General features: G+C 45.0%; 1 protein-coding gene across 1 annotated transcript in view; it reads left to right on the top strand.

The window, feature by feature from the left end:
* LOC142575401 (guanine nucleotide-binding protein G(I)/G(S)/G(T) subunit beta-1) overlaps positions 1-27,680 on the top strand; it is a 54,227-nt gene that overhangs the window by 11,513 nt on the left and 15,034 nt on the right. The window contains exons 3-5 of the mRNA XM_075684757.1: positions 15,213-15,358; positions 17,116-17,409; positions 21,708-21,837. Coding sequence (XP_075540872.1) covers positions 15,213-15,358; positions 17,116-17,409; positions 21,708-21,837 — 570 coding nt within the window. The remainder of the gene's footprint in view (positions 1-15,212; positions 15,359-17,115; positions 17,410-21,707; positions 21,838-27,680) is intronic.

The raw sequence follows: 27,680 nt of genomic DNA on the forward strand, positions 1-27,680 counted from the left end.
CCTAGGGATGTGATGTGCCATGTATAAAATTGCATTTTCAAAATACTGTTCCAATTTTTTTATTCTTACTTAGGGGGATTACATTATTTTGATCGCTGTTGCATCATTGAGGTTGGATTTCAACTGGTTGGACTGTCAGAATTAATATTTAACTGGAGTTTAAGTGAGGTTAATTATTATAGCTGAGAATGTTGGTTACTGTTTGCACTTTGTGCTATTTGAAGAATATTCACTTGGGTGTTAAACCTTAGTAGCAGACCAAATTAGTCAATGACCGGTGTATAAGTGATCACCCAACATTCTAGAACGTACATTTGACTGTGCATATGTTACTGGTCAGTTTCTATAGGCATTTTTGTACTGTGTTGATGTCGCAGGAACTAATTGTGTGCGTCTGAATTTCTTTACCTGTTGTTTTGCATCATTCTGCTGGCTTATTACGCCATATTTCAGTTTCAAGAACCAAAACAGCATTCCAAAGTATCCTATTATACACTGTGTAGTTACAAATTCTGCACCGATTCATAATGATTTCCACCAGTATTAAGAGAAACTAGTTTCCATGATCTTGCTGATGGTTGCTTCAGGATCCTCGTATCTTTAGGCCAGAAATGCAGTCGTTTCCTTGATTGATGCAGGGGCAGCGGTGGCTGAACGTTGCCTTTTGGCTTCATTGTAAAACTTTGCTATCTGTAGCACAGCATTGGTGGAATTATGTATTTAAATAATACACAAATGCACTAAAAAGTTCCAGTATTACGAATACTCTTGGCTAAAGACCTAGAAATCTTGAAATCTTCTTTTGATTAATTTCGGCATTTTGTGGTAAAACCTTAAAGGGGCCCTGAACCACCCCTCAGGCTCGGTGAAATAACATAGTCTGCGGGTAGCAAATGCTGCTGTGAATATTTGGCCAAGCTTTGCTGTTGTACCGAGTGCGTGGAGCTCACAAGCAGACCACGAAGTCGCCGTTCTCTCAAACGCTCTTTTCATCCTCTCTCTTCCGGACACTTTATCTTGTCATTGGACACTTTATTTCGTCATTCCCTTATCAGGCTGCTATTGGCTGGTACCTGACATCAAGCTGCTGTTGGTTACGTAGCGTGGGTACTGCGGCCACCACGAGTCCACTGGCTAAGCACACTGCGGCTTGCTGAGGACAAGTGCGTTTGGCTTATGTTTAGCACATCGTAGGCACCAAAAGTGGAAGTCGTGGCGTCTACGTTAACATCCAAAATGAAATTTGAACTGCGTGCCTCATTGACATTTAGGGAGCATTGTGGGCACGCCCCACTGCACCGCAGCCTTCGCAATGCAAGGCATTGAAGAAGGAAAGAGAGCAGAATGGAGGCCATGTTTGATTGCCAATAACTCCACTTCTGCTGAATGCATTAAAGTACTTTTGGCGGCAAAGTATTCCTTAAATAGCCCATTTTCACTTCAAGTGCCTTTCTCCACTTCAATAAAAAATAGTTCATAACCCCTTTAATACTGTCGTGGAAATTTAAAACATCCACTGCTTTGCTACCAGCGGGTGTACTAGCAGTGCAGCTTGAGCAACTTTCGTCATTGTCTTTCGCATCTTGCTTGTCTCTTAATGTTGAGTTATGTCGAGAAATTTAGTCCACCATTTACTTCTTCGTTTGCCACTTACTTATCTGTGAGTTGTGGATTTACTTTTACATAGACTTAGATGTTCCTTGTTGCTTATGGCACTTGTCATTTGTCATTTGTAGGCAGCATAGCCCTCTGTGAAAGCTATTTTTTCTTCTTTCCTTGTCAATTCTCTTCCTCCCTCTCAAGTTTAGAGTAGCCAACTGGGCATGTAGTTGGGTTAACCTTTGTACCTTCCCTTCTTTGTTTCTCTCCGAGTTGAGTGGTTGTAGGCTATTGGTGGGATTAGCCTTGCACTTGCTGCCAGCAATTGCTCCACCGTAGCGACACTTAAATAAATCACATAAATCAGACACAGACCTCACAATTACAAAAAGTCACTCCTAAGGACACCATGTGGAGGCCAAATCAGTGTCCTGCAGGTAATTTAAGAGAAGGTGAGAAACCTCCTTCCTACACAACTGGTTTCTGTGCGGGAAAACAATGTCCTGAAGAGAACTGTGAGGAACTCCTGTCTTCTTGAAGGACCCTCATAACACACTCCTTTCCGTGTTATACAGAGTACAGCACATAAGGTAACGTTTTATGTCACCGCACACACCACACGTTGAACATAATGGAGACAACGCCAGGCCAGTCTTATACATCCACGCAGGGGTACGAGCAGAGCCCGTGCGAATGCGGAGCAGTAAAGTGGCTTGGTTTCTTTTGAGGCCCTTGGACTCTCTCTCTCTGCCACAATGATTATGAGTCGTCACTCATAAGTTCTGTGCTTGCTCTTGTGAAGTTGTGCAGCAGTGAAAAAGGCCGGCTTTTTTCTGTAATGGGCCTCTACTTCTTTTCTGGCAGATTGATTGTAGCCCACAAATACACGCTAAGTACCTCGAACGGCCATTCACATGGCAATTTTCTGTGTATTCGCAGGCTTCTTTTATGCTCAGAAAAAACACTTTTATGTAGCACATATTAAGCAACAAAAAGCTGTATCGGGAGTTCTTCGTGTTGCTCTACAATTTTCTTATTGGTATTTTTCATTTAATTGTAATTGAAAGTTTATAAACTAATGTAATTTGGCAGAATGCAAGAAATAATTTGAGTATCTCCAAGTGATGGCAAGCATTGCCTTGGTTCTGTCCAGCTACGTCCCATTTACATATCTTTAAATCTTGGTGTGTGTTAGTTGGGCCACCTTGTATATTATGATTATAATGGGAAATGGTGCCGCAAAGAAACTGGAAACCATGGATAAAAGTAGATGCCCATAGGGTGCTTTAATCATCATTACATAATCAGCCTTCAAGCCAATTATTAAGCACATTTTTATGATCATGCATTGTTATTGTGAACTGCCATCACAAAGTACAGTGCAAGTACAAATGCATTCACAATTTACTCATTGTCACTGATGTCTTTGTCACTGTCGGCAAATAAGGCAGGGTCACCCATGGCACCAAGGTTGTGCTGCAGCACTTCAGAATTAAAAGTGCCTGCTTCATGATTGAACACGACGAAGCAGTGTTCGATAGTGTGTATGCAAACACTGCTTCGATGCATAGTAGATTAATGCTTTAATGACGACACTTATAAACGTCTGAAAACATTTCTTATTTTTTATCTAAATGTGCAAGACATATTGAGAATAAGCATAATCTTCAAATAGAAAAATTTTGCACACGATTATTCAGCAACTGGGGGGAAACCTAGGCAGAAATCTGAAAGTAGGCTTCACCCCAAAGCTCCCAATGCTTCGCTTGGAATTTGTGCAGACCGCTCTAGTATATGCCTCATAGGTGTAGTGCGTTTCATTTGCTTTACATCACATGTGCGACACCACTGCAGCCGGATATCTTTCACTGAACTATTGATTTCTTCTTTTCATGCTTTCAAGAAAAAGCTGGTTGTATGGCAAACTTCTTGCTTGCCCTTTATTCAAGCTCTACACCAACAAATGACGCTTGCTGCCTATCATTCATTGTTGGCCAAGGATATGTTGCAAGGAACTTTGTATTCAATACCAAAATGTTGCCTGTAAGCAACAGTTAGAGTTAAAATTAGAAGCTCACTGTAGTAGCAACAAGTGCCAAAAAACAAAGTAAAGCCGGAAAACTAGCATCAATTTCTACCACGAACTTCAACATAATGCGAGACGTGTTTCTAGGCCAGAAATTTTAAAATTAGGACTTTGCATTTTTTATCCGCAATTATGGTATTCGCTGCTGACTTGGTGGCAGAGTTGGCGTGCTGCTGAGCATGACATCACGAATTCAATTTCATGCCATGGGTGGCCGCATTCTAATGTAGTTGGGATGCAAAAAGGTGCACTTACCGAGATTTTGGTGCTCATTATAGAACCTTGGCAGGTGAAAATAAACAATGGACACTTACTCTAGCAACCTTCATAGTCAAGGGATGTATACTTGCGTTATCGGGCACATGAACATGTCCATGGTAAGAAAGTTGCTGGCAGTTACTGAAGGCTATTTTGCGTAATTTCATTGGTTTGCATACTCGGATTAGGACAAGCTTGCACTGAAGGGAAAGCTACAGCTGGCATGAACCATTTAGAAACCTTGTTGTACAAGCGGCTATCCTCGCTGACTTGCATGCTCTTAATTCGTGCCAGAGTGCCATCGTGTCATTCAACTGCCAGACACGGCAGTTCATATCAACTGCTTTCTTAGCCATTCCATTGCCCCCCCCCCATAGTGATTGTCTGGAATTACTTGATCAAGCAAGCATGCACACAAGATCGTAGCCTCTACCACGAGAGAATGTTGCAGTAAATGTGTTCAGAACCAAAGCAACTGCCAAAGTCAGTTTTTCTTACTCCCTCTCTACAAAGTCTAGGGTATGCCTTCCATTTCCACTCCAGTGCTGGATTATTTTTAAATATAGGTTATGTCCACAGACACATGAAGTCATAGGCTCCAAATTGTTCAGTCACATTGAGGTGCTCGTAAGCATAACTCTGATAGGGGCGAGGTGTGTGTGGGGGGGGGGGGGGAACATTGATGCACTGCAATGTAGCTTTGACACATAAAGTGCTATTGAATATTGCTGCTGAATATCGTGGGGATCGCTTTAAATTCAAACTACTCTGCTTAACACATACAGCATCGTTCTTCAGTTTTTATTGGCTACAGCATTGTTCATACTAGTGCAATAATTCTGCTTGTACAGTAACTGTGCTGGCAAGATAAGTCAGCTTCTTTCAATCGTTGCTCACTTCATAACATTTGCAGTCTGCATCTACTAGTGCAAGGGCATGTGCCATTTTTACCCATTGCCACGCACTTTCTTGTTGGTCCAGTTAATGTCTATTTATCTGAATGGCATTCATATTGCATAAAAGATTGTCCGTTTTTCCTGGTAGCAGCTTTTTTCGTGCTTCATACTGACTTTGCTCAATGAATTAACAGCATTCTTGTGGTATTGTTAGGTTTGTTCCACTCTGGCATTTGGAAAGTGGCGAGTGAATTGGTAACTGTAATTCTCAAGAATAATGATCGTTATGATATTACATAATCACACTGCTTGCTGCACATTTTATGACAGTGCACATTGCACTTGCTTCCTTCAATGAAATATTGGTTGTAATTATTATTGGACAACATGAGATTCAATTGAATTCCTAAATTACATTGGACTTTGTTTGACACTGAATTTGTTTCCAATGTGGCAGGGAAGAGGTTGCTCTTTTTTAATGGCAGAATAATTTGGCATGTCTCCTGTCCACGCAGCTGTCAGTTCCATCTTACTTGCTAGACGTGTTTTGACAATGCATTTGACATTCAGCTTACCATGCGGGATATGTTTTTCTTCAATGACTTGCTGGCGCATGCAACACTTCAATTACAAAGTTCTTAGTTACTGTGCTGTTATCTTGCAGTTAAAGCCATTCTCACTACTCAAAGCTGACATCTTTACAGGCTGTGCCACCACCACTGTGCTTTCATAACAGCAGCGATTTTCCAGATGCATCTGTCCGTCTTTTGCACTGGGGCTCAAATTTGGTTTCGTTTTTCTTTCTTTTCTCGTTGCTTGCACAAGCCAAACCATATTTTGGAAGCAATATAGTTCAATGTGCTTGAAGCGGCAGGCAGCAGCGTTTTGTGCGCACACTTGCTCGGCAGTCATTGTCCCCAGAACTGGGTTCTCCGGAGTGCAGTCCACCACTTGCACGGATCTCCCTCAATTCCATATTTGGAACAGGCGTGGCATGTCCTCGTGCAGAGACAGTCTCTTGTGTCGCATTGGCTTCCAGGCCGCCTGCAGCAGCGGGTATACGGCACTTGCAGTACGGTGACTCCTTCCACCCCGCCCCATCCCGGCGCCTTTCGCGACCCCTGTTTCTGGCGGGCCGCAGTTCGTTTCCCTGGCGCGGCCTGGTGGCTTTTCGAGCGTTTCTGGTGCTCCCCTATTTTTTCTCCCCCCCCCCTCCCCTCGAACGGCCGGCCCGTGACGTGAGCGGCGGCGGCGGCCCCCTCCCTCCCGCCGCCTTCTGAAAGCCGGCGCTCGCTCGTTCGGCTTTCCTGCCGGGCGTTGTGCCGCGGGCTCAAGTTGATCGATTTTCGAAAACGGCGCTGGTGCCATGCAGAAGGAGGGTCGAGTTGTGCTCCTCCTCGCCTAATGACGTCACTGGGAGCGGCGGCGTTGCTTCTGCTCGCTCGTCGCCGCTGCCCCGGGAGTGACGTTCGCCGCGTTGTGTGCGTGCGGTGGCTAGTCCGCCGTCTCCTTTGATCTTTTCCGTTGGAGCGCAGCAATGGTTGTTGTGCTGCGTTTTTCTCAACCGCCGCCCACTTCAGTCTTTTTTTTTCTCTGCACGCGTTCACGCCGTGCTCCAGTGCGCGTTGTTCTGCGTTTCCTCGCGCGCTCGTGGCAGCGGCGGCGATCGCGTCGTTGCGTTAATGGCGTGGTAGCCGTTCGGAAGCGAATACTATAGTGACCGAAGGGGGGGTGGGGGGTGATCTGCTATATTTTTTTATTGCTTTGTCTAGCTCGCATGCGGCCGTGCCATATGGACCCCAGATCCCTTTTCTACGCCGCAGACGTCCCGCGATGAAAACGCGACCATCGCGCGATGCAGCTCGCAATCGTCCGTTGCGGTCCACTCTCGTAATGAAGCGAGTGAAGCTCGCCGAGGACCCCTCTAATGTAGTTCTCTCGTGGCGGCTGCAGCAGGGCCGCGCGCGATTTTTTTTTTTTTTTCATTGCTTGCTTTCTCTCTCTCGATGTACGGCCAGGACAGGCGCGGGGAGCTCTCCATATCGGGATCTCTGTCGGACCCAGCTGCGGCGTTCTAGCTGGCCAACGGGGGCAGCTTCGCGCCGCAGAGTGCTTGCAATTTTTTTTTTTTTTCGCGCCGTGATCCCGCACTTGGCGACGTGACTGGTGCAACGGGCACGCTGTAGTAGTGTCAGGTCGTTGTCGTGTGGGGTCGAGGCAAAGGTGCTACCGTGCGACGTTACGTGCAAGCCGGTTAGCTCGCAAAAGAAAGTACGAATACACAAAAGGCACCGGGCTCCGCCCTTGCGGCGTCGCACGTCGTCTTGGTCGACAGCAGTTCGGGGATCCTACTGGATGTATTTTCGCTTTTGCAGACTGTGTGCTACATTGTTCTCTCTTCATTGGTACCTTTGCATCTCTCAGCGGCGCTCGAACGCCGCGTGTTCTTTGGCATATGCGCGCGCTCCGGATCAGCTGTGAAATCCCGAAGGATGCTGCAACCTGTCCTGTGGAACAAAGTTGTACCAGCTTCCTCCTATCCCAAGAAAAAATTTGGATTGCAACTGGTGACCTTCTTCCATCGCTGCCATTCCGGACAATGCAAGCTTTAAAGCAACCGGGCACAGATGTTTGTTATAGTACCCGCTCTTTTCCGTTATGCCTTCGGTCCTAGAAAATAAAGCCTACGTTCCTTCTGGACGGAAGGCATTTTCGTGACATTTTGCTGGCAATACCGAGTGATGTTTCGCTTTTTCGTTGCTTTCGAAACTTTCATCTGCACCGAGAATAGGATTTTCTTTCTTCGCTGCACGCCAGGATGAAACCAAATGAAAGTTTTCACCGCTGTGTCAGGAAACCGTTTGTCCTCCCTGGTTAGCGCTGTCTGTGTTGCTTAGGAGCGTTTTCAGCAGTCGGTCGGTTCTGCTTGAAGCTTGGCGATTGGCCGCCCTTTGCGGTCGGACTAGTCGAGGCTTCCAAACTGCTGACATCACAGCGCGAGACTTAGTGCCAGGGGCGCTTAAATCTTTTCTCTAGCAGGTACTATTAGGGTTTACGTTTCCTAAACGAGCGGGCGATAAAGTAACGAGCCGTCCTATGAGGAAAAAAAAAAATGCCCGTGTCTTTAGACGCTGCTTGGCCTTTGCGCGCTTTCTCCGCGGCACGCTCTGGTGACGGGCCGTTGCGATGGTGTCGATCAAGACGTTGCCATTAGAGCTCGCTTTCTCGATGCTGTGCGGGTCAGTGTTTTAAGAGTGCGCCGAATATACGCGCGAGGATCTCTTGTAATGGAGCGAGCACTCTCTCCAAAGCATGCTGGCGGACGTGCATCAGTGCACGCGGGGTAGAGCACCTGCCTTTCGTACGGGGTGGAGAACTCGACAGGCGACCCGTAGTTCTCTCCGAGGAGGAGGAAGCTGCGCCGTAGAGCAGGAGGGAGGACTTGCTTCCCTCACCGCGGCCGGCGCGCCTCCTCGCACACGAGCCCTGGATTTCGGTCTTGACGTCACTCTAACGTCATTCGCCCAGCGCGGGCCTCGAAGGTCACGGGTGTCACTCGCGTGGCGTTCACAGCCGGGGTAGGCATGGAAGGGAGAGGGGCGGGGCGGAACCAAATGGGAGGGGGCGCACTCGTGCCACGACTGCCCCCGCGCATTTTCCCTTTCCTTCCTTTTATGAACACTGGGTAAACTGGGAATCGGGTGGCCCGGGCAGCAACCCCCCCGCGCGCGTGTGACGCGGCTTCCGGGTCGAATTGGAATGTTGCGCTCCGTGGCTCCAAATCCACTTGCATGATTTTGACTTTCAGGACGTTGGAACCCGTTGTGAGAGCAGTAGCGCTGTTCAGCGTGCACACACACGGTTCAGCTTGCAATTGCCAGACGTTGAATGAACTTGTCTGAGTCAATGAATGACAGAATAGTGTATACTGCATTTCGTGTTACATGTCCAGCCAAGCTTTATGAAGCATATGTTTCTGCCTGATAAAAAAGGCATCAGTGCTGGCATGAAGCTGCCACCTCTTGTTGCAACTGAATGTGAGCTGGGGTCCTACACATTCCTTGCTGCAGTAGCAGGCTCTTCTTAGTTCTGCTCATTTTGCAACTGCGTTTTTGTTCATTTGTATCCATGAATAGACCAGCTGTGGCTGGCTCAGTGGCTGTGGAGTTCTGCTGCTGAGCATAATGTCACAGGTTTAATTAATGAGCGCGACAGCTGCATTCCGATGTGGGCAGTATGTAGGAATAGCTTTGTACTTAAAGGGACACTACAGTGAAGAATGATTTTTTCAGTGTCAGTAAATTACGTTTCTATGACCCCAAAAGCACCACTCTTACAACGATAAGACGTTTGGTAAGCCAGAAAAAGTGCAAGAACGAAATACGGGTGGCGACGCATACTTAAGTTCCCGCACCTGGGGGCTGTGACGTATTGGATTTTGATGGCATCTTCTGGGGCCTACTAATTATATATAGCGGTACATATTGACTACATTGTGTTCTAAAGAAACCAAATATTAAACATGGCAAGTTTCGGGAACCTTTACTCAGCCAACGCGGCCCAAGTGCGAAAACATTCTTTGGAATCCCTGACGTCACGCTGACATACATTAGTCTAAACTGATTTATTGTTTCACTTTAGTGTCCCTTTAAATGTGCGCCTTGCAAAACACCAGATGGTCAAAATTCATACAGAGGCCCCAACCCGCTGTGGTGTCCTAGTGTTTATTTGTGGTGCTAAACATGAATCCACCAAAATAACCATATGTGTATGTTCTTGTCTGCAGTTAATGCAACTACTATAAAAATAATGCTGGAGTGGTTGCTCTTCTAATCGTGGCTGGTTGAGGCCTGCAACGGAGAAGTGTGGGGCACTGCTGTCCTGAAAGCTGAAAGAGGGGGAAATGATGAGATGCCTAGTAAGCATAAAATGAACATAAAGAGAAAATGAGAAGGAAAATATTTTCTGGTATAGAATAGGGTTATAACGTGGGAATAGACCCACCCACGTCCCTCTTCTGACCTCGTTCAGTGACATTGCAGGCAGTGGCCAGTGATGGTTGATGCAGTGTTCTAAGTAGGGTTGTGTGAATATTCGAAAAGTTCGAATATTAATGAATATTATACTTTTATTATTCATGTTTGCTTGGAAAAATAGATATCCGAGAATGTTCGAACATTTGGTTGGATACGAATATTCGGATCAAATCTAATGTATTGCTGGCTGGGCAGGAGCGAACACTGTTCTTAGCATTTGTGTCTAATTTCTGAATATTGGGGCAATTTTATGCTGAATTTTGCGATGATTTCGTGCTCCTAGTGAAATTTTGCCTGTAAAGCACACATGGTCAATCCGCCTGTGTTCGCCTGCGTGCGGAGGGCTGTCAACAGCTGACGGACGACCAGTCACAAGTTGGCCATCCGCATGCCTGCTCGTCTCCCATTGGCTGGTCCGAGGCGTACGGCGTCGGGCGTTTTCACAGCAAACATGGCGCTTGCTCGGAGTGAAGCGCGATGGGGACGCAAGGCCTAAGCTACAGTCGTGTCAGAAGAAATATTTGAAGCCGTCGACTTCGTGACTTTTTGTGCTGTGTTCACACACGCGTCGCAAACGAGAAGTCCATCACATACACATGCATTGTGAGCAGGACACATGTTCAGGGTGTGGCGAAATGAAGTGTCCGATTGGCACACCCAGCGAACGCGATTTGTGTATGTGGTCTGTGTATGTGGTTTGTTGCTGCGAAGTGGTGAACGAACCACATGCGACTTTCAACTTTGCACCTTTGTGAACCTTTGCAACTTTCAGGAGTGATGATATGATCTGTAGCGATAAGTTTTTATTGCCTCGTTATCGCTGTCATTTAGCATGTGTTATAATGTGTGTGAGCCGTTTCGCCGGCTGTGGAGCGCTCTGGTGACCGCGACATTCGAGCTGTGTTCTTGCTGTTACGAAGTGCGTACATACGTGCGATGTGCGTGTGGTCACAAGTCAACTGTGCATAAGTGTTAAAAAATTATGAGGTTTTACGTGCCAAAACCACTTTATGATTATGATGCATGCCATAGTGGGAGACACTGGGAATTTGGGCCACATGGGGTTCTTTAACCTGCACCTAATCTGCGTACATGGGTATTTTGTGCATAAGTGTTGCCGATCCCATTTTCATATGTAGTACCCTTACAGGTAAACCCTATCACACTGGCCATTTCTGTTTCATACATGTATTGTTTGTTTCAGTTGTAGCACTTTTGAAGGTGCTTCTATTGGTGGGGGAGTTTATGGAACATCATAATAGTTACATACGTAAAGGCACACAGCATTGTCCTTAAATGTGGACACCCTGACAGCACTCATCGTGAATTAACATTTCGGGCATTTATGATGCGGACATTGGTGTGCATAGCAAGAATTTCTAGACTGCATGAAGTAAATTGCTTTATATTTTGTGACGCACGTGACTTGCATACCCAAGAATCCTGACTGCTTGTTTTTGGCTGGTGACTAAGTACATAGTCATTTTGTGAAGGTGCCAGTGGCACGGTAGATTAATATTGTATAGGTAAGAACTGGATACTTCCTGCTGATTGCGTACAAATTTTACATTTCGTGGCAAAAAGCAATACGCATGTAAAAATGAACAAGTAATAATAACACGTGTAACAGGTATGGTGATATATGATATTCTGCTAGCACCCAGCAGAATTGTGTGAAAGGAATTTCGCCTAGATTTCTTCCTCACTGGCTAGCCATGGTAATGTTAATAATGCAGGCAGAATAAGGTAAGCGGAAGTTTACTTTTACTTTTTCTATCCACTCTATTTCATCCTCTGGATTGTCACCTGTTGGCATGAGCCTACAGTTTAATGCAAACAATATTTATCACAAGTTACAGCATTATGTGCCTGTAAAGGGCCTTATTTTATATCCTCTTGTTCATTCTGCTGACAGTCATTACCAAATAATGTACATTAAACTGACTTGTGCTTGCAAAGCATGTCCATTAAGTGTTTTTCCGGTGCACTTTCACCTAGCTGTAAGCATACTGCTGCCTATCATTCGTAGGTGTAGGATGTTGGACGCTATAAGTGTCCATCACGCTGGTCTCTATATTGTACAGGCCATGGTCCCACTCATTAATCGAATAGTTTTCAGCTGCGCTGCCAGGCTATAGAAAGAGGCTGGCAATTAAGAGCCAATTAAGCCAAGCCAGCCAAGCTGAGCATCCACCCTTATATTTCAAATGCTTTTTTGAATGCTTGGCAGTTATACTTATAAGCTACGGCAGCAAATCTGCACCACCTTAATTTAAGTGTGATGCAAAGGGATGTTCGTGCATAGCCAAGCTGTTTTAGCGTGTGTACAGGAATACAGCAGTGTCCGGTGGCACCATATAGTCCAGGCGTAACTGTGAACACAACTAGTAAACAAAGCGGCTGATACTGCTAAGCTGACCCATATGTAGGACGATTATCTAAGCCACGCGCAAAGTTGCTTTCAGTCTACTGAATTACCGCAACTTTCTTTAGTCAAGTTATATTACTGCGCACACACAGCGCTGCAACAAAGTCTGTACAATGGTGAGCAATGCAGCAAGGAATAAAAGATTGCTTGTGACGTGCAGATTTGAATAGCATATGTGAATGATTGCCACTTCACCAGTATGCATGTTTTCTTTTGGAACAATTTTACATTTGGCACAGAGGCTGAGCCACTGTGGTCTCTTGACTGCAAATTTTTGTGCTTTCTTTCACAGTGCTCATGAGGGTATAATTCATTTGGCTGCTCGAATAGTGAATAGATAATGAAGCACACCAATCTTCCAGTTTTACGCAGAACACCTTGTGCATTATTCATAAAGCTGAACCTAAGGAGCTATTTGCTGGTTTGTTATGGAAATAAAAAAAAATGGCAATGAATGCTTCCTAACTTTTTGTGTGGCCTTGTCTTCCGCCATGTGAACCTTCATTTCATTGTCATGTGCATGTTAAAGCAGCTATTAATTCAGAGAGACAAACATAAAACCACTTACTACATCAACCTTTTCACACCACGAGAGGTCACTGAACTTGCTGCTAAGTCACTTGATAACCTTGGTTTGCTTTCAAATAAAATGCAGGCACTGGCCAGCTGTTTGTTATGCTATGCATTTTTCATTTTCCTAAAATGTGGCTGTGCACCAGCCATCTAGGTTGTTACTACATAAATAGATAACACGCAGCTCATGCCCAACTAACTCAAATAACCTGAGTAGAGCTTACAGTAGTTCACTTGTCTTGTCCATCCTGTGTGAGCTTATATTTTTTACATACAGATTAATCAAAATAGAACACGCATGTATGATGCTGACAGTATCAAACAGTCTCAAGCTGATTATCCTTGTTTGCTGCCATAGATGAGAGGGAGCATCCCTGTCATGGCACTGCTTAATTTTGTGCATTTTGGTAATGTTTTGTACATTGATTAAATGTTAAATTAGGTATGTCTAAGTGGTAAGGGGGAACCAGATTGGCTGCCTAGGCTGGCAAAAAAAGAATGTAATTATTTGATTTCACCCGAAATAAGTTGTCTTGTAAGCGATATAAATTGCGTTCAAATAAATATTCTCCTTGAAAACATTTCATGACTATGTATCTGCACAAGGTCACCGCTATACGTACATATTGCTTTTATGCCAGTAGTAATGAATTGTACACTTGCCGTTTAATGTTGAATTTCTTGCTGCATCAAGTTAAACACTTATGCACAACCTTTTTGCACATGGTGAGACTTCATCCGTGACTTAGCACATCATTTAAGGTTATATTTTGTTTGGGAAGTTTACAAACAGCAAGTATTAAATTTCTAATATTTATGTCCGTGGCCTCATCTTTGGTAGCTTTATATATATGTAAAAAAAAGGAAAAGGCATTTCATGTATCCAAGTGCTAAGGCACACTCTTAAAATTGTCAGCGTGAAAAAAAAAAAGCACGAGAAAGCAAATGCAGGCCTATCGGCAAGCTGTGCTCAGTGGTAAAGAGATGTGTATTGGCGGCCTACGCAGCTTATTCTGCGACAGATGTGTGTGTGCAAGCTGTAACCAGCACTGTTGAAACTGCGTCATCACGCCGAACAAGAGGTTTCACACGAATCGCTTCTGGCGACACTATCACTTTCACGTGACGTAGACATCGCCTCCTCTAGGTAAATGAGGCGATGTCTGCTGTCAAAGTTACCAACCATCAACACCTTTGCTCTGCTAAATGGTTGCCAGCTGTCAACAGGCCACGTCGCCCAATACGAGTGCGCGTGCGATCCGCTCTTGCGGATTGAGCGTGCACTGAATTTTGGGCGTCTGCCCCGGTATGCATGCAGGCAGACGAGGGCGGAACGGACAGGCGAATTGACCATGTTTCGACCCTAAATGTCTAAACTTTGCTGGAAAGCCAACCTCTCAGTAGCAAGGGGCATGAGTTTGTGTACAGCGAGGGTGCACTTTTTTCAGCCCCACCTCCAATTTTGAGTTTATTTGCTTGACAGCAAGTGTGGTGAGTGATGACTGACCCAGGATCAAATGCCTCCCATTTTATGGTCATTTGATGTGGTACAATAAGGCACAGGCTAATGAGAACAGCTGGTGGGAACTACTAAATTTTCCACGTTAACATGAACCAAATACACAATGCTTAAATATAATGGCTTACTAGTCTAGTTTTTTTTTTATGTTGATAGTGTAATTGCAATGTTCCAAAATAACAAATTAACCCAACTTGCTAATAAGTGCATGTGCATATAATTATTTGATATTCAAAGCTGAGTGTTTATGTTTGAGTCGAGTTAGAGAATTTTAATATTCACCCACCCCTAGCTTTAAACAATTGCTCTTCATTAAAAGACACTGCAGCTTAGTTACTTAGTAACAAAACACTGCATACTGTCGGTGTTCTAGTTTCTTGTTGAATAAAGGGGTATGAGCAGAGCACATGGTGTTACATTTTAATGGCTGACACTCAACTCTGCAGTCTTCCATTGTTTTGTTCTAGGTGATGAACATTAATAGAGCTGAGTACAAGTGGCAGATTCGATCTTGGCTGCGATGACTGCATTCCAATTGAGGGGGAATACGAAGCATGTGTCCGTGTTTTTGGACCAGGTTAAAGAAAACCTCGATGGTATAAATAATCCGGAGCCCTCCACTGTGGTGTCCCTCAAAACCCACCCGTGCAGTTTCGAGATATCAAAACCTCAAACCTGAATTTAGTCGGAGCGCCGTCCTCTGAGCCACCTCTTCTTGTAGCCAAAGTGTTAGTTGCGAGAATTGCTTATTACCATCACCATATGTAGGCTGCAATTCTCAGTACTGATCAGAGCAATTTCATTCCTTCTGTTGCAGGATGCACGGAAAGCTGCATGTGATACCACCTTGGTGCAAGCAACGGCCAACATGGAACCAGTGGGCCGCATCCAGATGCGGACGCGGCGTACGCTACGGGGACATTTGGCTAAGATCTACGCGATGCATTGGGGTTCAGACTCCCGGTGAGTACTGCCATTTAGGATTGTCCACATTGTCCACATTGTCCACTCTGCCTGTAAATCAATGGTAGTTGCATACAGATGGTAGATACATGACAGGCTTGATGGTTCGGCAGCATGTGCCAGGCATACGCGAAATTGCCAATGTTTACCTAGTCAATAATTGTTTTTCTATAATAAAGATTTGACTCTTTCAAGGACTTGTCTGCCATTGACAAAGTGTGAACCAGAGCAGCTCAGATAATGACACATCCTATAGGGCAAATCTCAGCTGTAGATATGCAATTCATTAAATATTGACAAACAAGGACAAGTTATCTTGATTCCCTTATTTTATTTAGAGAAGGGTTTGCTAGCTGTTATCTTCTGAGACAATTTCTGGCATGAGGTGCGTGAATTCTTCTCAACAGGTTGCATGATGGGAGTACTTAACACTAGAAGTAACAAGGGGATGCAGTTTCTTGCCTTTACAGTGCTGCCATATTGACATAGTCACCAAACGATAAATCGAACATCGGTAATCCGGACATGCTTGGTAATTTGGACGCTTTCACAGCACCGCCAATGGCCCGTGAATCACTTTTTATCGAAGTGGAACAAGGCATTTCAAGTGAAAATAGGCGAGATAGCCTATTTTCACTTTGCCAGAAAAAAAACCTCAATGAGTTCAGCAGAGACAGATTTATTGTCAGTCAAGCACTGCGAAGGCTATGGCACAGTTGGGCGTGCCCAGAACACTCCGCCTTCTATGTGTCACCATAGCGCCCAGTTCAAATTTAATTTTAGATGTTGACGTAGATGCCATGACTTCCGCCTTTGGTGTGCCTGCAATGCTCTAAACATAAGCCAAACGCGGTTGTCCTCAGTGAGCCGCAGTGTGCTTAACCAGTGGACTCGTGGTAGCACCCCATAGCGACCACAGTATCCATGCCATGTAGCCAACCGCAGCTTGATGTCAGCTATCGGCCAATAGCAGCCATTCAAGGGAATGACGAAATGGTGCATATAACGGTGAAAAAGCGCTTCTAGAAGAGAGTGAGGACAGGGCCTTCTGTTCAAAAGATAGCATATGAGAGAAAGGTGATTTCGCGATCCGCTTGCGAGCTCCACATATCGCTTACAACAGCAAAACTTAGCTGAGATGTTGACAGCAGCGTATGCTACCCACGGACTATGTTATTCTACCAAGCCCGAGGGATGGTTCAGGGCCCCTTTAATGTGTAAAGACGCCCGATATTTCGGATAGCCGCCAGCTCTATATTCGATTTCTGGACTCCCTCCATGACAGCAGCGTATGACAACTCTGCCCCCATTATCTCCTCTGGCAACCTCGACAAGACGTCAAGTATGGCCTCAGAGAGCTAAATGCTAATCCCCGAGGCCTTACCTTGGTCGCAGTACTGTGCCTCAGAGATTTAACTGCAAATGCCGATTTTGCTTTTAGAATTACTATATATAATTATATTATTATAACAAGGATGAGTGCTCAGAGTGAGCTTACTGCATTGACACACATGATGAGCTGCGATGGCTGGTGGATCTAAAAGAAGCCCGTTTGTTTGACTTCCTTTTGTGCCTCTTGTGACAATGCTTTCCTCAAACTGACTTTGTGCATGCAAGTTAGAGAAAAGGATAAATACTTCTAGGTGGTGCAGGTGCTTAATAGATACTTGTGGTTGAAATAATCGCCATGCACTTCACAGCACGTCGCTGCCAGCGGAACAGGCTGTGATTGACTCTTTGCGATTCCTTTTCCACAGCTACCTGGTGTCGGCGTCTCAAGATGGCAAGCTGATTGTGTGGGATGCATACACAACCAACAAGGTGCATGCAATCCCACTCAGATCAAGCTGGGTGATGACGTGTGCGTATGCTCCCTCCGGGAGCTATGTGGCTTGCGGGGGTCTGGACAACATCTGCTCCATCTACAGTTTGAAGACACGTGAAGGCAATGTGCGTGTCAGCCGAGAGCTGCCCGGCCACACAGGCTACCTGTCATGCTGCCGCTTTGTGGACGACTCACAAATTGTCACCAGTTCTGGGGACATGACCTGGTGAGTGTTTGGCCCCCCGGTCTTGTTCTACTGGAAAGCTTTGCGATAAACCTGTTTTGTTTGATGCACTATATTGGTAGTATTATTAAGCAACAACGTCATTCAAGCTGCAGAAGTGAAAAGTCCTACAGCGAAAACTTAAAACTAAATGCACTGCAGCATTTCCCCCCCCCCCCCTAAATCTGTAGACCGCAAATCAGCTCTGGAAACCCGCAAGGTCAAGGAAGATTCATGAAAGGGAAAAATTGACATCCACCTAGGCAGTATGACGCTATGAAGGGAACCCATACAAGTTTTTCGGAAAGGAAGCTTTGAATTTGCAGAAAAAAAAATTGTGGTACAGTCGAACCCGACTATATTGAACCCGTTTACATCGAATTCTATATATCGAACAATTTCTGGACACGGTATAGTTAAATGACCATATATAGCAAAAATTACGCTTACATCGAACAAAACTAGTAGCGACTCCCGATATATCGAACGTCAAGCGGCAGAAAGTGCCCCTGGAAGTTGGCTTTCCCTCGTGGTGCCGGGAAAACTCGGCGGCGCGGCTCCATCCAACCGCTCTCCCTACTGTGACCGCGCTGCCTCAAACGAGCCGCCGACACCCCCCCCCCCCCCCCCCCCCTTGCGTAAAATTATCCTGGCCCGCTGGCAGCACTTGCTCAGAGAGCCAATCAGAGGCTCTTGTGCCCTCGTCGTGCAAGATGGCGAAAGTGCGAGTTCTCTCGCTGCTTTTCTGCTTAAATGTGTGCGCCTTGTGGGCCTTCTCCCGCATGTTGCCGTGATGAAGCGGCAGAATTCGCCTTTCGTTATGAGACTCAAAATTATAAATCGGGTCGAACGCGGTGAGAAATCGGATGTCCCCGCAACATACAAGATTCCGAGGTGCACTCTCAACACGATCTTGAATAAGAGGGAGATTAGGGCTAAAGCGGCCTAACTCGCGACCCGGTGCCCGATGCGTATGCACGGCCGTGTACGAGTGGTTCATCCGAAATCGCTTCAGCCGTACCGACTTCTGCGTGCTCGGTGATGACTGTAAATTCTGATGAATGTGACGAAGCCGTTGCCAGTGTTGCCGAAGTGTGGACCGAGCTGTCAGAAAGAATTTCCGGAAGCTGTTGACGAATCAACGGTGGACGAGTTTGTGAGCGCAAATGATGGTGTCGCGACCACGGGAAACATCGTACCGAGAACAAGTGAAATTGAACACAATGAGGAAAGCAACGACGGTCCTTGGCCCACATCCTCCGAAGTGATTCGTGCGCTCGCACTAGTCCGGTGCTTCTGCGCGAAAGCGGAAGTTTGCGACCTCAGCTGCTCCGACTCCTTAGACAAAGTGGAAAAGTGCGTGCGTCGCAGGCAGCTAAATTGCCCAAGCAGAAGAAAATGCAGGACTATTTCGTGTAAAACTAAGCTAGTTTCATCAATAAAGCGATATTATAAATTATGTGCTTTTATGACATCCAATTATTTAGCAGGCTTATATCGAATTATTCTCTATATCGAACTGATAGGCTTTTTTTTTTTTTTTTTTTTTGCGAGTTCGGTATAACAGGGGTGGTAGGTCTTGGGATCAGGAGTTGTCTTGGGATCAGCTAGGATTCTTTGTTCTCCCAAAAACATAGAATAGAGCCTTCTCTGTCATGTTTTGTGGTAGTTTCTGCTGTGAAGGGGTAGATTATTCAGTCTAAAGCATACATATTGGAACTGTGTGCACTCTATGGAGTAAAGCAAGAGGTGACAGGCTCACTAGCTTGACCACTGTCACCTTTAGTATGTGTTCAGTGCAATCTAGGTGCCGTTTTAAAGTACACAATATTATGACCAAAACGAGATTAAAGATGCTAACTAATGCTCTAGTGCATGTTTCAGTGGGAAGGCTAGAGATCTTGCTTTGCTTAGAATTGGTCACTGTTGCCAGTTCTATTTGTTGCCCAGATGGAGCTTACTTTAAGCCCAATTGTTAGCCGTTTACCGATGGTCTTGATAAATAATATTTTCACTCTCTCAAAGTGAACATTGGTTGAGCCAAGGTAATTACAACAGGACATGAGCATATTAATCTGTCCTACATTCTGTGCAAACAATTTCATTCTAAATTTTGTCAGTTGAGACAGCCAGTTATGAGCAAGTTTGATAAAATATAATTTTATTACATTGCTAGTTTACGCTGAATTACAAAGCTAAAAATGTTGCCTATTGTATCTGAGCTTGCACAAGGTATATTAGGGCACAAACTGTTATTCATACTTTCACTTTTCCCTGTTAAATTCTTTTAGCTCTAGTTGTTCGGTATCCAAGTGAAGTCTTAAAATGTTTATATATGCAACTGGCAATTTTTTTCTGACAAGACTTTTTCATTGCGCAATAAGCCACTGGTATCTTGCACTTCACTGGGAGACAACATGGGAGATTCACGAACTCACTGTGTGGAAAAGCATTTGCTACAATGCAAAGAGAAAAGGAAGCCTGCCACAATTTTTGTTCCATTCAATGGAGTGTTCCATTCAGTGGGGCAACTTTCAGCATGCTTTTTGTTTGCATCATAATGTGCACTGAAGGTAACACTAATAGTACAGTTGGCAACCGATTTTCCGGACCTCGCGGGGACCAAGAGATAGCCGGAAAAATCAGTCTGCAATACTCATTCACCTGAAAAAAAAAAAAATGAAATTTATTAGGCTTGGAGCAGCGTTAAAAAAATCTAATGCCCTGCCTCATACTACACTTGGATGCGATCAGATTTGCTTGGATTTGAGAAAGAGTGACATCTCCATATACAGTCTGACAACGGAGTCAATGTTGGTGATCTCTGGCAAATCAAATAAACAAGCCACATTTCTTCACACCACTTGGCTCCTGCGAAGGCACACAAGATGGTGCCAATCACAAATGTGAAGCTGCACGAACACACACAAAGATGTAACGTCTTCAGGACATGCCTGCTTTGTTGACGCTTCATGTAGAAATAGCAAGCGAAACTTTAAAATAAGTAAATAAACATGGATCCCCATTAAGTTATTATGACAATAGTCTGACAGAAGAAAGGAAAAGAAGTGCCATCCCCTGGAGTGTTTTGTCAACCAAGGAAGAGCGGGCATGACTTCCTAGACTGGAGGATGTCACGCTCTCTCTACTGAAAGCATGGGCCTCCCTATCTTGGAGGCTATAAGAGCAGGCCACTGGAAGCCAAACCAGTGGAAAATCCAACTTGGCAGCCTCCAAGACTGGGTAGCATGGCACGGAATGGGTGATTTAGTCCAGAAAAATTAACTTTGGGGCCTAGATGCGTCCGAAAAATGGCTTGTAATAATGCATTAGCTCTATGGGAACTCTGACAGTGCGTTTATGAAGTCCTGAATATCCATCAAGCCAGAATTTTTGAAGTCCGAAACATCTGACCATAACTGTATATTAAGTTCCTTTTAAAGCAGTATGCACAGTCAAACCTTGATGTAATGAACCTCAATTAATGAAATTTGCAATGTAACAAATTATTTTCATTTCCCAATCTTAGTTGCCTTAAAAACAGTATTTTTTGGCAATTTAATGAAGTAATTTCGTGGTAGTTTCAATTTCACTATATTTTTGGTAATTTCATGCACGTACGTGGAGCCTGTATTTCTAGTAAGTATAGCAAAAAACTATAAATATGTCGGCCAAGGCAAAAGTTATTTCGAGTGTCGTCCTGCATGAGAAGTTTGAGCAAAACTGCCGTCGTAGCGCAGAGGGGGCTAGAACGCCACCGCGCACGCTGACGCTCATAGCTCCGCTATATTGGCCCGACCTTCTTGCATTTATATATATATATATATATATATATATATATATATATATATATATATATATATATATAAAGTGCTCACCAACAAGATACTATCGACCAGGAATGCTGTGGGAGTTTGTGGAGTTGTTTTTGATGCTAAAACCTCGAAATAACGAAATTCACGATTTAAGTTTTTTACTGCAAGCACAATTTCGGTATTTCAAGGTTTAACTGTACATTGACTTGTGGTTGTGAGAGATTACAGTATCATTGATTGTCTTTGTGAGTGCTATCCATGGACTAGGCAGGATTGACGCATGCTCAAAAATGTTAATAACGTACATATGAAAGCCACTTGTGGGTACGTCTGAGTGCAGAACTGCAGCACCTATTATAGTTGTCATGCATGTGTACAGAGTGTTACAAGCTCATGTTTTCTTCCTTTATCACTTTTTTTTTAATGCGCTGCATATGCCTCTCTATGTGCATACTCACAGGTGTTTTGCCCTTGTCTACCACGCAGTGCACTTTGGGACATAGAGACGGGCCAGCAGTGTACGTCATTCACGGGACACACTGGCGACGTCATGTCACTCTCCCTGTCGCCGGACATGCGGACATTTGTCTCCGGGGCCTGTGATGCCTCCGCCAAGGTGCGTTGATGTGCTTGTCGACCACATTTCGAGCTTTGCCTAGTGAAAGCAGGTTCTTTGAGATTTGCATTTAAATCAGTATAGTGTCACACAAGCATTTCGAAAATTTTTGCATCAGTAGTCTGTTGACTCGCCAGCAGAATAGGTGCTGCTACATGAGCTGTGTTAACAGTTGTTGACTAAATTGTCTGTATGGAGCTAACAGTTGCCTGGCACTGTTGAAATATTCTAAGCCCTTCAAGTGGCTAATGTAGACAATCTGGTAAGCATCGTGCCTGCGTTAGAGAGCAATAAGTGCTTTCAGAGAGAAAGAATAGAAAGAAAATATTTTGTGAAAGTATTTATTTTAATGCGACAAGTGACAGTCATTCGCCGTGACAAAAACGCTGGAGCCAGCAGCCCCAATGTTGCTAAGGCACCCGAGCAAAACAATTCCTTAAAAAATGTGCAAGTGCGACAGTAGTGTAAGTAAAGTTAGTACATTATTTCATCGTTTCATTTGAAAGCCTTTTACATACTTGGTGTAATTGTTAGGGCTGGTCGCTTTCTGTGATACATCAACGGTTGTGACGGCTTCCCCACGAACAGTAATGTATGGCGTTGTCCATACGTTTTGATAAAAAAATGTACTAACCAAGAAATTGTATGATCCAAAGTGACCAAAGAATTTGGCATGCTCAACTATAGTCTACATCTTCGTAATGCGAACCTTTGCTTGAATCGTTGCAGCAGTAGCAGAGCTTGAACTGGGGCCTGGCTTCACAGCAAGCTTACATTTGCACTCCTCGAATTTGGGCTGGGACAGCAGCAGACTTGTACATGTTAAAGAAAAAAGTGATTACAGTTACCAGTTACTCCCTCAGGAAAATAAATGAGCAATTACTAAAAAGTAGTTGATTACTTTGTTACTTTCTTCCATACAATTATTAATATTGCAGAAATACAGTATATAGAACGAGCTGGCCTTCAGTGCTCCCGGTAGCGCCAGTAAAAAAAGCTGAAAAGTCGCCCACAGATGATTCCTTGGCACCAACGTCCAAAGTGGCCTTTGCCATAAAGTCATAGAAGCGCTGTTTCAATTTGTTGGGCTACATCTGCATCTGATGAGCCTCCTCTTAGCGCCCTTCGCTCGTTAGGCATTAAAGACTAATACTAAGGCCACCAGCAGACGTTCACATTCCTTGAAAGGGCTGCTAAATCTTTAATGTAATTTATTATATAGCTGCATGTTATTCAACCCTAAAAATATTGTTTCGCGTCTTACAATCACAAAGATAGATGTATACTAAAACCTCATTAATTCGAATTATCAACAGTATCAAGAAAATAAACAAATGCTTACTACACCACGTTGTTTAATTTACTGAATGAATTAGCCAATCCTGGCTTTCTTTTTTACAAGAGCAGTGCAGAAGCTGCAATTGTAAGCACATGGCTGATTAGCACGCGCAGCAGCGAAGGCCTCGCAACTTTTCACAATGTGGGCATGCTGGGCGCTGAGACGCTTTTTACTGCCACTAGCATATCCCGATTATTTTTTAGCAAGTGAGCTGGTCACCGTCCGTCGTGATGTAGCCGGTGCTCTTCATCTCCGAAAGTTTGTCAAAATGAAACTACTGTCTGCTGCTGTTGATGTGATCATGGACGGCGGCCTTGCAGTTCTAAAGATGCACGGCCGACGCACTCACCGAGCCAAAACAAAACTATCGTTTGCTGCAACTGGCAAAGAAACCACGGTCGCTATCAACACTTATTGCAGATGGCTACTATGCAATTATGAAGGCACGTGGCCAGCGCACGTACAGAGTCGAAAGGAAACTGTTTGCTGCAACCGCTGTGGACGAAACCACCGCCGCTATCAACTTGATTATGCATGGCATGATCGTGAAGGCACTTGACCAATGCGGTGCTATGCGCAACGGTAAACGCAAGAATAAAAGCTTTAGAGGTACAACTAGGCATGAGGCTTTCTGTCATTGCTGTCATTCACAAAGAATTTCCACTGATAACTATGGAGATGTGGACTTCGTCGCTTCGTTTAGGTCACGGAGTAAGACATTTAGGAGGTGAAACTCCCGTCAGCGTGAGCGAGCGCGGGCGACCAGATGAGGTCACAATTGTTGTATGCGCCGACGGGGCCGTATACAGTGGCGGTGCGTCGTAGAAACCGCAGCTAAAAAAAAAATGCAGCGCCTGGGCAGGCGGCTCCGACGCGCTCTCAACTGCGGTAATTTCTTTCCAGGCTGCCAGCGCGATAACGGCTCCGCGGGCTTGTGACCTTTTCTGGTCGCCGCAAACAGCGGAGTTTCCACTCCTAAATGTTTCTTGCTCCGTGGTTTAGGTGGACGCCAATGACATTCTTGCTCTTCTTTTTTTGTTGCACAGTTACAGCGCTCACCGAGCTCCGAATGTTGTGCAAATTAACTGATGTGCGGCCAAATACGTCTGAATTAGCTAGAGTTTTATTGCATTAAATAATGCATACGCCTGCCAGTACCAAAGAACGAATTGGAATTATCAGATTTTTCGAATTAACAAGGTTTTACTGCATACGAGTCAGCTATATATATAGATCGGAACATATGCATTTAATGGCCAAAAAATTCTGTCTATAACAGAAGTCGTAGACTGCACTAGAGGAAGAACAATTGGGCAGCAGCTCGTATTGCCTATGAAGGGCAGCTAAAAGAGTTTCCAGAAGAGAGAAATGTATTATACAGTCGAACCCAACTATATTAAACCCATTTACAATGAGTGATCCTTGATATCAAATAATGTCTGAACACGGTATAGTTACAATGAATATATATAACAGAAGTTATGTGTACATCGAACAAAAATAGCAGTGACTCTCCATATATAGGATGTCAAGCAGCACAAAAGTGCCCCCAGAAGTAGGCTTTTCCTAGCGGTGGCAGCGAAACCTGCAGACACATCCCCCCCCCCCCCCCCCCAAAAAAAAAAACAATTTGTTCGAATTAAAGGAAGCTAATTGAATGGAGGACTTACCTGCAGTGGCGCATGTGTGCTGAACTAACACATGAGTGGGACGTTCCACAAGATTTGTTCACATGTATTTACGTATTACATTCAACGTCCGATTTTTCAGACCCCCTAGTGGCCGCAAGAAAACGTCTGAAAACCTGAATGCACGTCTTTTACTGCCTCCGAGGGCTCAAATCGTCACAGGCATGTCCGAAAAACACTTATTAGGTGTATCGGTGCTTGTACTGTGATAGGAGAGGGCGGCTGCAGGTGTGTATAATTAAAGGAAACATACCATGTCCCGTAACAATTGCCCCTTCTAACTTTTAGTATGCTTCACCGCATAACACTGCTGTATTGGGGTGAAGCTGACTTTTGGGGACCAGTATTACCGTATTTACACGATTGTAAGTCGACTCGAATGTAAGTCGACCCCCCCATATCGCTTGACCGTAAAAAAAAAACAAAAAAACCCGAGGGCGCATTCGATAACGAAAATTTATTAGTAGCTGACATGGTCATTAGACTACTCGTCTTCACTAGTGCTGCCATTGTCATCGTTGCTGCGGTCCCACAGCGGGTCGTGGTCCAGCGACATTTCAAATTTGGCAAACGACCGCACCAGGACATCTTGCAGAACAGCAGCCCACGCCAAATGCACCCAACCACACGCAGCCGTCAGGGAGGCTCTTTTGACAGGTCCGCTTGGCGTAATTTCGCAGTCTTGGCGCCAGCCACTCGTACTCACGGCGGAGCAGAACCTTAAAATTAAGGCGGAGGTCCGGGCTTATTTCATGACCACGTCGCACTTCACTGGCAGGGACCGATCATGCATTTCAGCGACGTACGCCGCAAGCTTAGCCTACAGCCCCGGAAAGCGCCCATACTTCGGCAAGTGGGACATTTCTCACCTGCCGTCACACAGGTGAAAATTTCGCTTCGCTGCAGTCGCCACTCTCGCACCACCCGTTTAGAAACATCGAAATTGCGGCCCGCTGCGCAGTGATTTGTTTGTTCGGCGTAAAGGATGGCAGCCCTTTTGAACGGTGCTGTGAACTAGTGCTGAAAGATTAGTGGGCCTGCAGCACTCATGACGACTGGGGAAGCGTAGAAGTAGCACGTAGCCGAAGTGGAGCGCGTCAAGAAGTTAGTTTAGTCAAACCAACAGCAATGCCTTTAAACGGAGAAAGAGAAACCCGCGAGCGGTGTCTGCTCTTCCATGAACTACCGATACTCTCCGCAAGCGCCGCCGTTCTGAGGGTGCTGCCGCAAATGGGAACAGCGGCGCTTTTGTCAACTATCGACACCCCCCCCCCCCCCACGAGTGTTGCATGCAGTGTAAGCCTCTCAAAAATGTTGAAAAACCCTTTCGAAAAGCGAACAAACACGCGGGATAGCTAAAAGATACGGGTAGGGCCATAGAGCAAACATAAAATTGTAACTACGTTGTAGCTCTCGTTGGTATGGCTTTTATGGCGGGGCCATGTTTTGGTTTCGATTGTAAGTCGACCCCCCAACTTCAGACTTTCAAATTTTAAAAAAGGGGTCGACTTACAATCGTGTAAATACGGTATGCAATGTGCCATGCTTTCATGCTCCGAAATCATTGGCGAGGATTACGAAAACAGGGTCGATGCCATTAGTAACAGCGGCTTATTGTTTCAACAAGAAACATGGTACCGAACAACAAGAAGCTTGGTAACGAATGTCAAAGTTGCCACGGTGTGGCTACGGCTGCCAGCGGGGGTATGCTGGTTGGAGGCGCCACCACGTGATTTGGTGCACTGTTGAGAGCTTTGTTGTAGCACATTGTGTTCAAATTAACCATCGCAAATGCTTGCGCATTCGAATTACCGGGCGTTTTGGCCCATTCAAGTACACAACTTTGATAGGATCATAGCGTCAGTTCGAATTAAGTGTGTTCTAAGTAACGAGATTCGAAGACGTTGAGGCGGCTGTATACATGTGGTTCATCTGGAACTGCTTCAGACGTGCTGGCTTCCGCATGCCCAGTGATGACTCTGGCAACACTAGCAATGACTTCGTCGCACTTAGAATTTACAAAGTTTGGAGCGAGCTGTCAGGATGTCCGGAAGCCATTGACGGATCAACGGTCGATGAGTTTGTGAGAGCAGATGATGGTGTTGCGACCATGGAAGAACCCAGAAACAAGAACTTTATTGCTGACATAGTATCGAGCACAAATGAAAGCAGATACAATTAGGGAAGCAACGACGATCCTTAGCCCACATCCTCCAAGGTAGTTGGTGCACTCGTGCCAGTTTTCCGGTACCTGAAGAGGAAAGCAAGTGCATGCTGCCATATTCCCTCAACATGGGCAGGCAAATACTGTGGGGAAGCTACCATGACAGGTGCTTACCTCTCTTGCTTACGTGTTCCTTGCGCCTTTCATAGCGGCCAGAGAATGCATCATGTGATTGCAGTTCAGCGATGTACTGAATGTTGGAGCCAAGAGACTGCATTTTCTGGGAATGTATTTACCAGTAAAACAGAAGCGTAACATTATTGGGTAATTTTTCATGCTCTTTATCGCGATCGTTGGCACTGAGAAATCGTACGAAATGGGATTGTATCAACAAGGTTCTACTGTAGTACCATATTGAAACACTTCAATGGCCATTAAGTTTGCTGTGTAGCAGCAGTACAACCTCTTCGAGATCGTAGTGCTTTAAAATTTTGGGGGCTATCGGCTTGATGGCCGTTGAAAAGAACCTGTGTGACACCGGTATAACAAGGGCTGGCTCTCAATGACCCATTGGTTGTGATGGTAATAGTTGCTCTTTATTACTTGGGCTACTCGGAGAAGCTTCTTTTTCGGTTGAGCTGCATTTCAACCA

Source organism: Dermacentor variabilis, chromosome 3 (genome assembly GCF_050947875.1).
Source record: "Dermacentor variabilis isolate Ectoservices chromosome 3, ASM5094787v1, whole genome shotgun sequence".
NCBI classification, from domain to species: Eukaryota; Metazoa; Arthropoda; class Arachnida; order Ixodida; family Ixodidae; genus Dermacentor; species Dermacentor variabilis.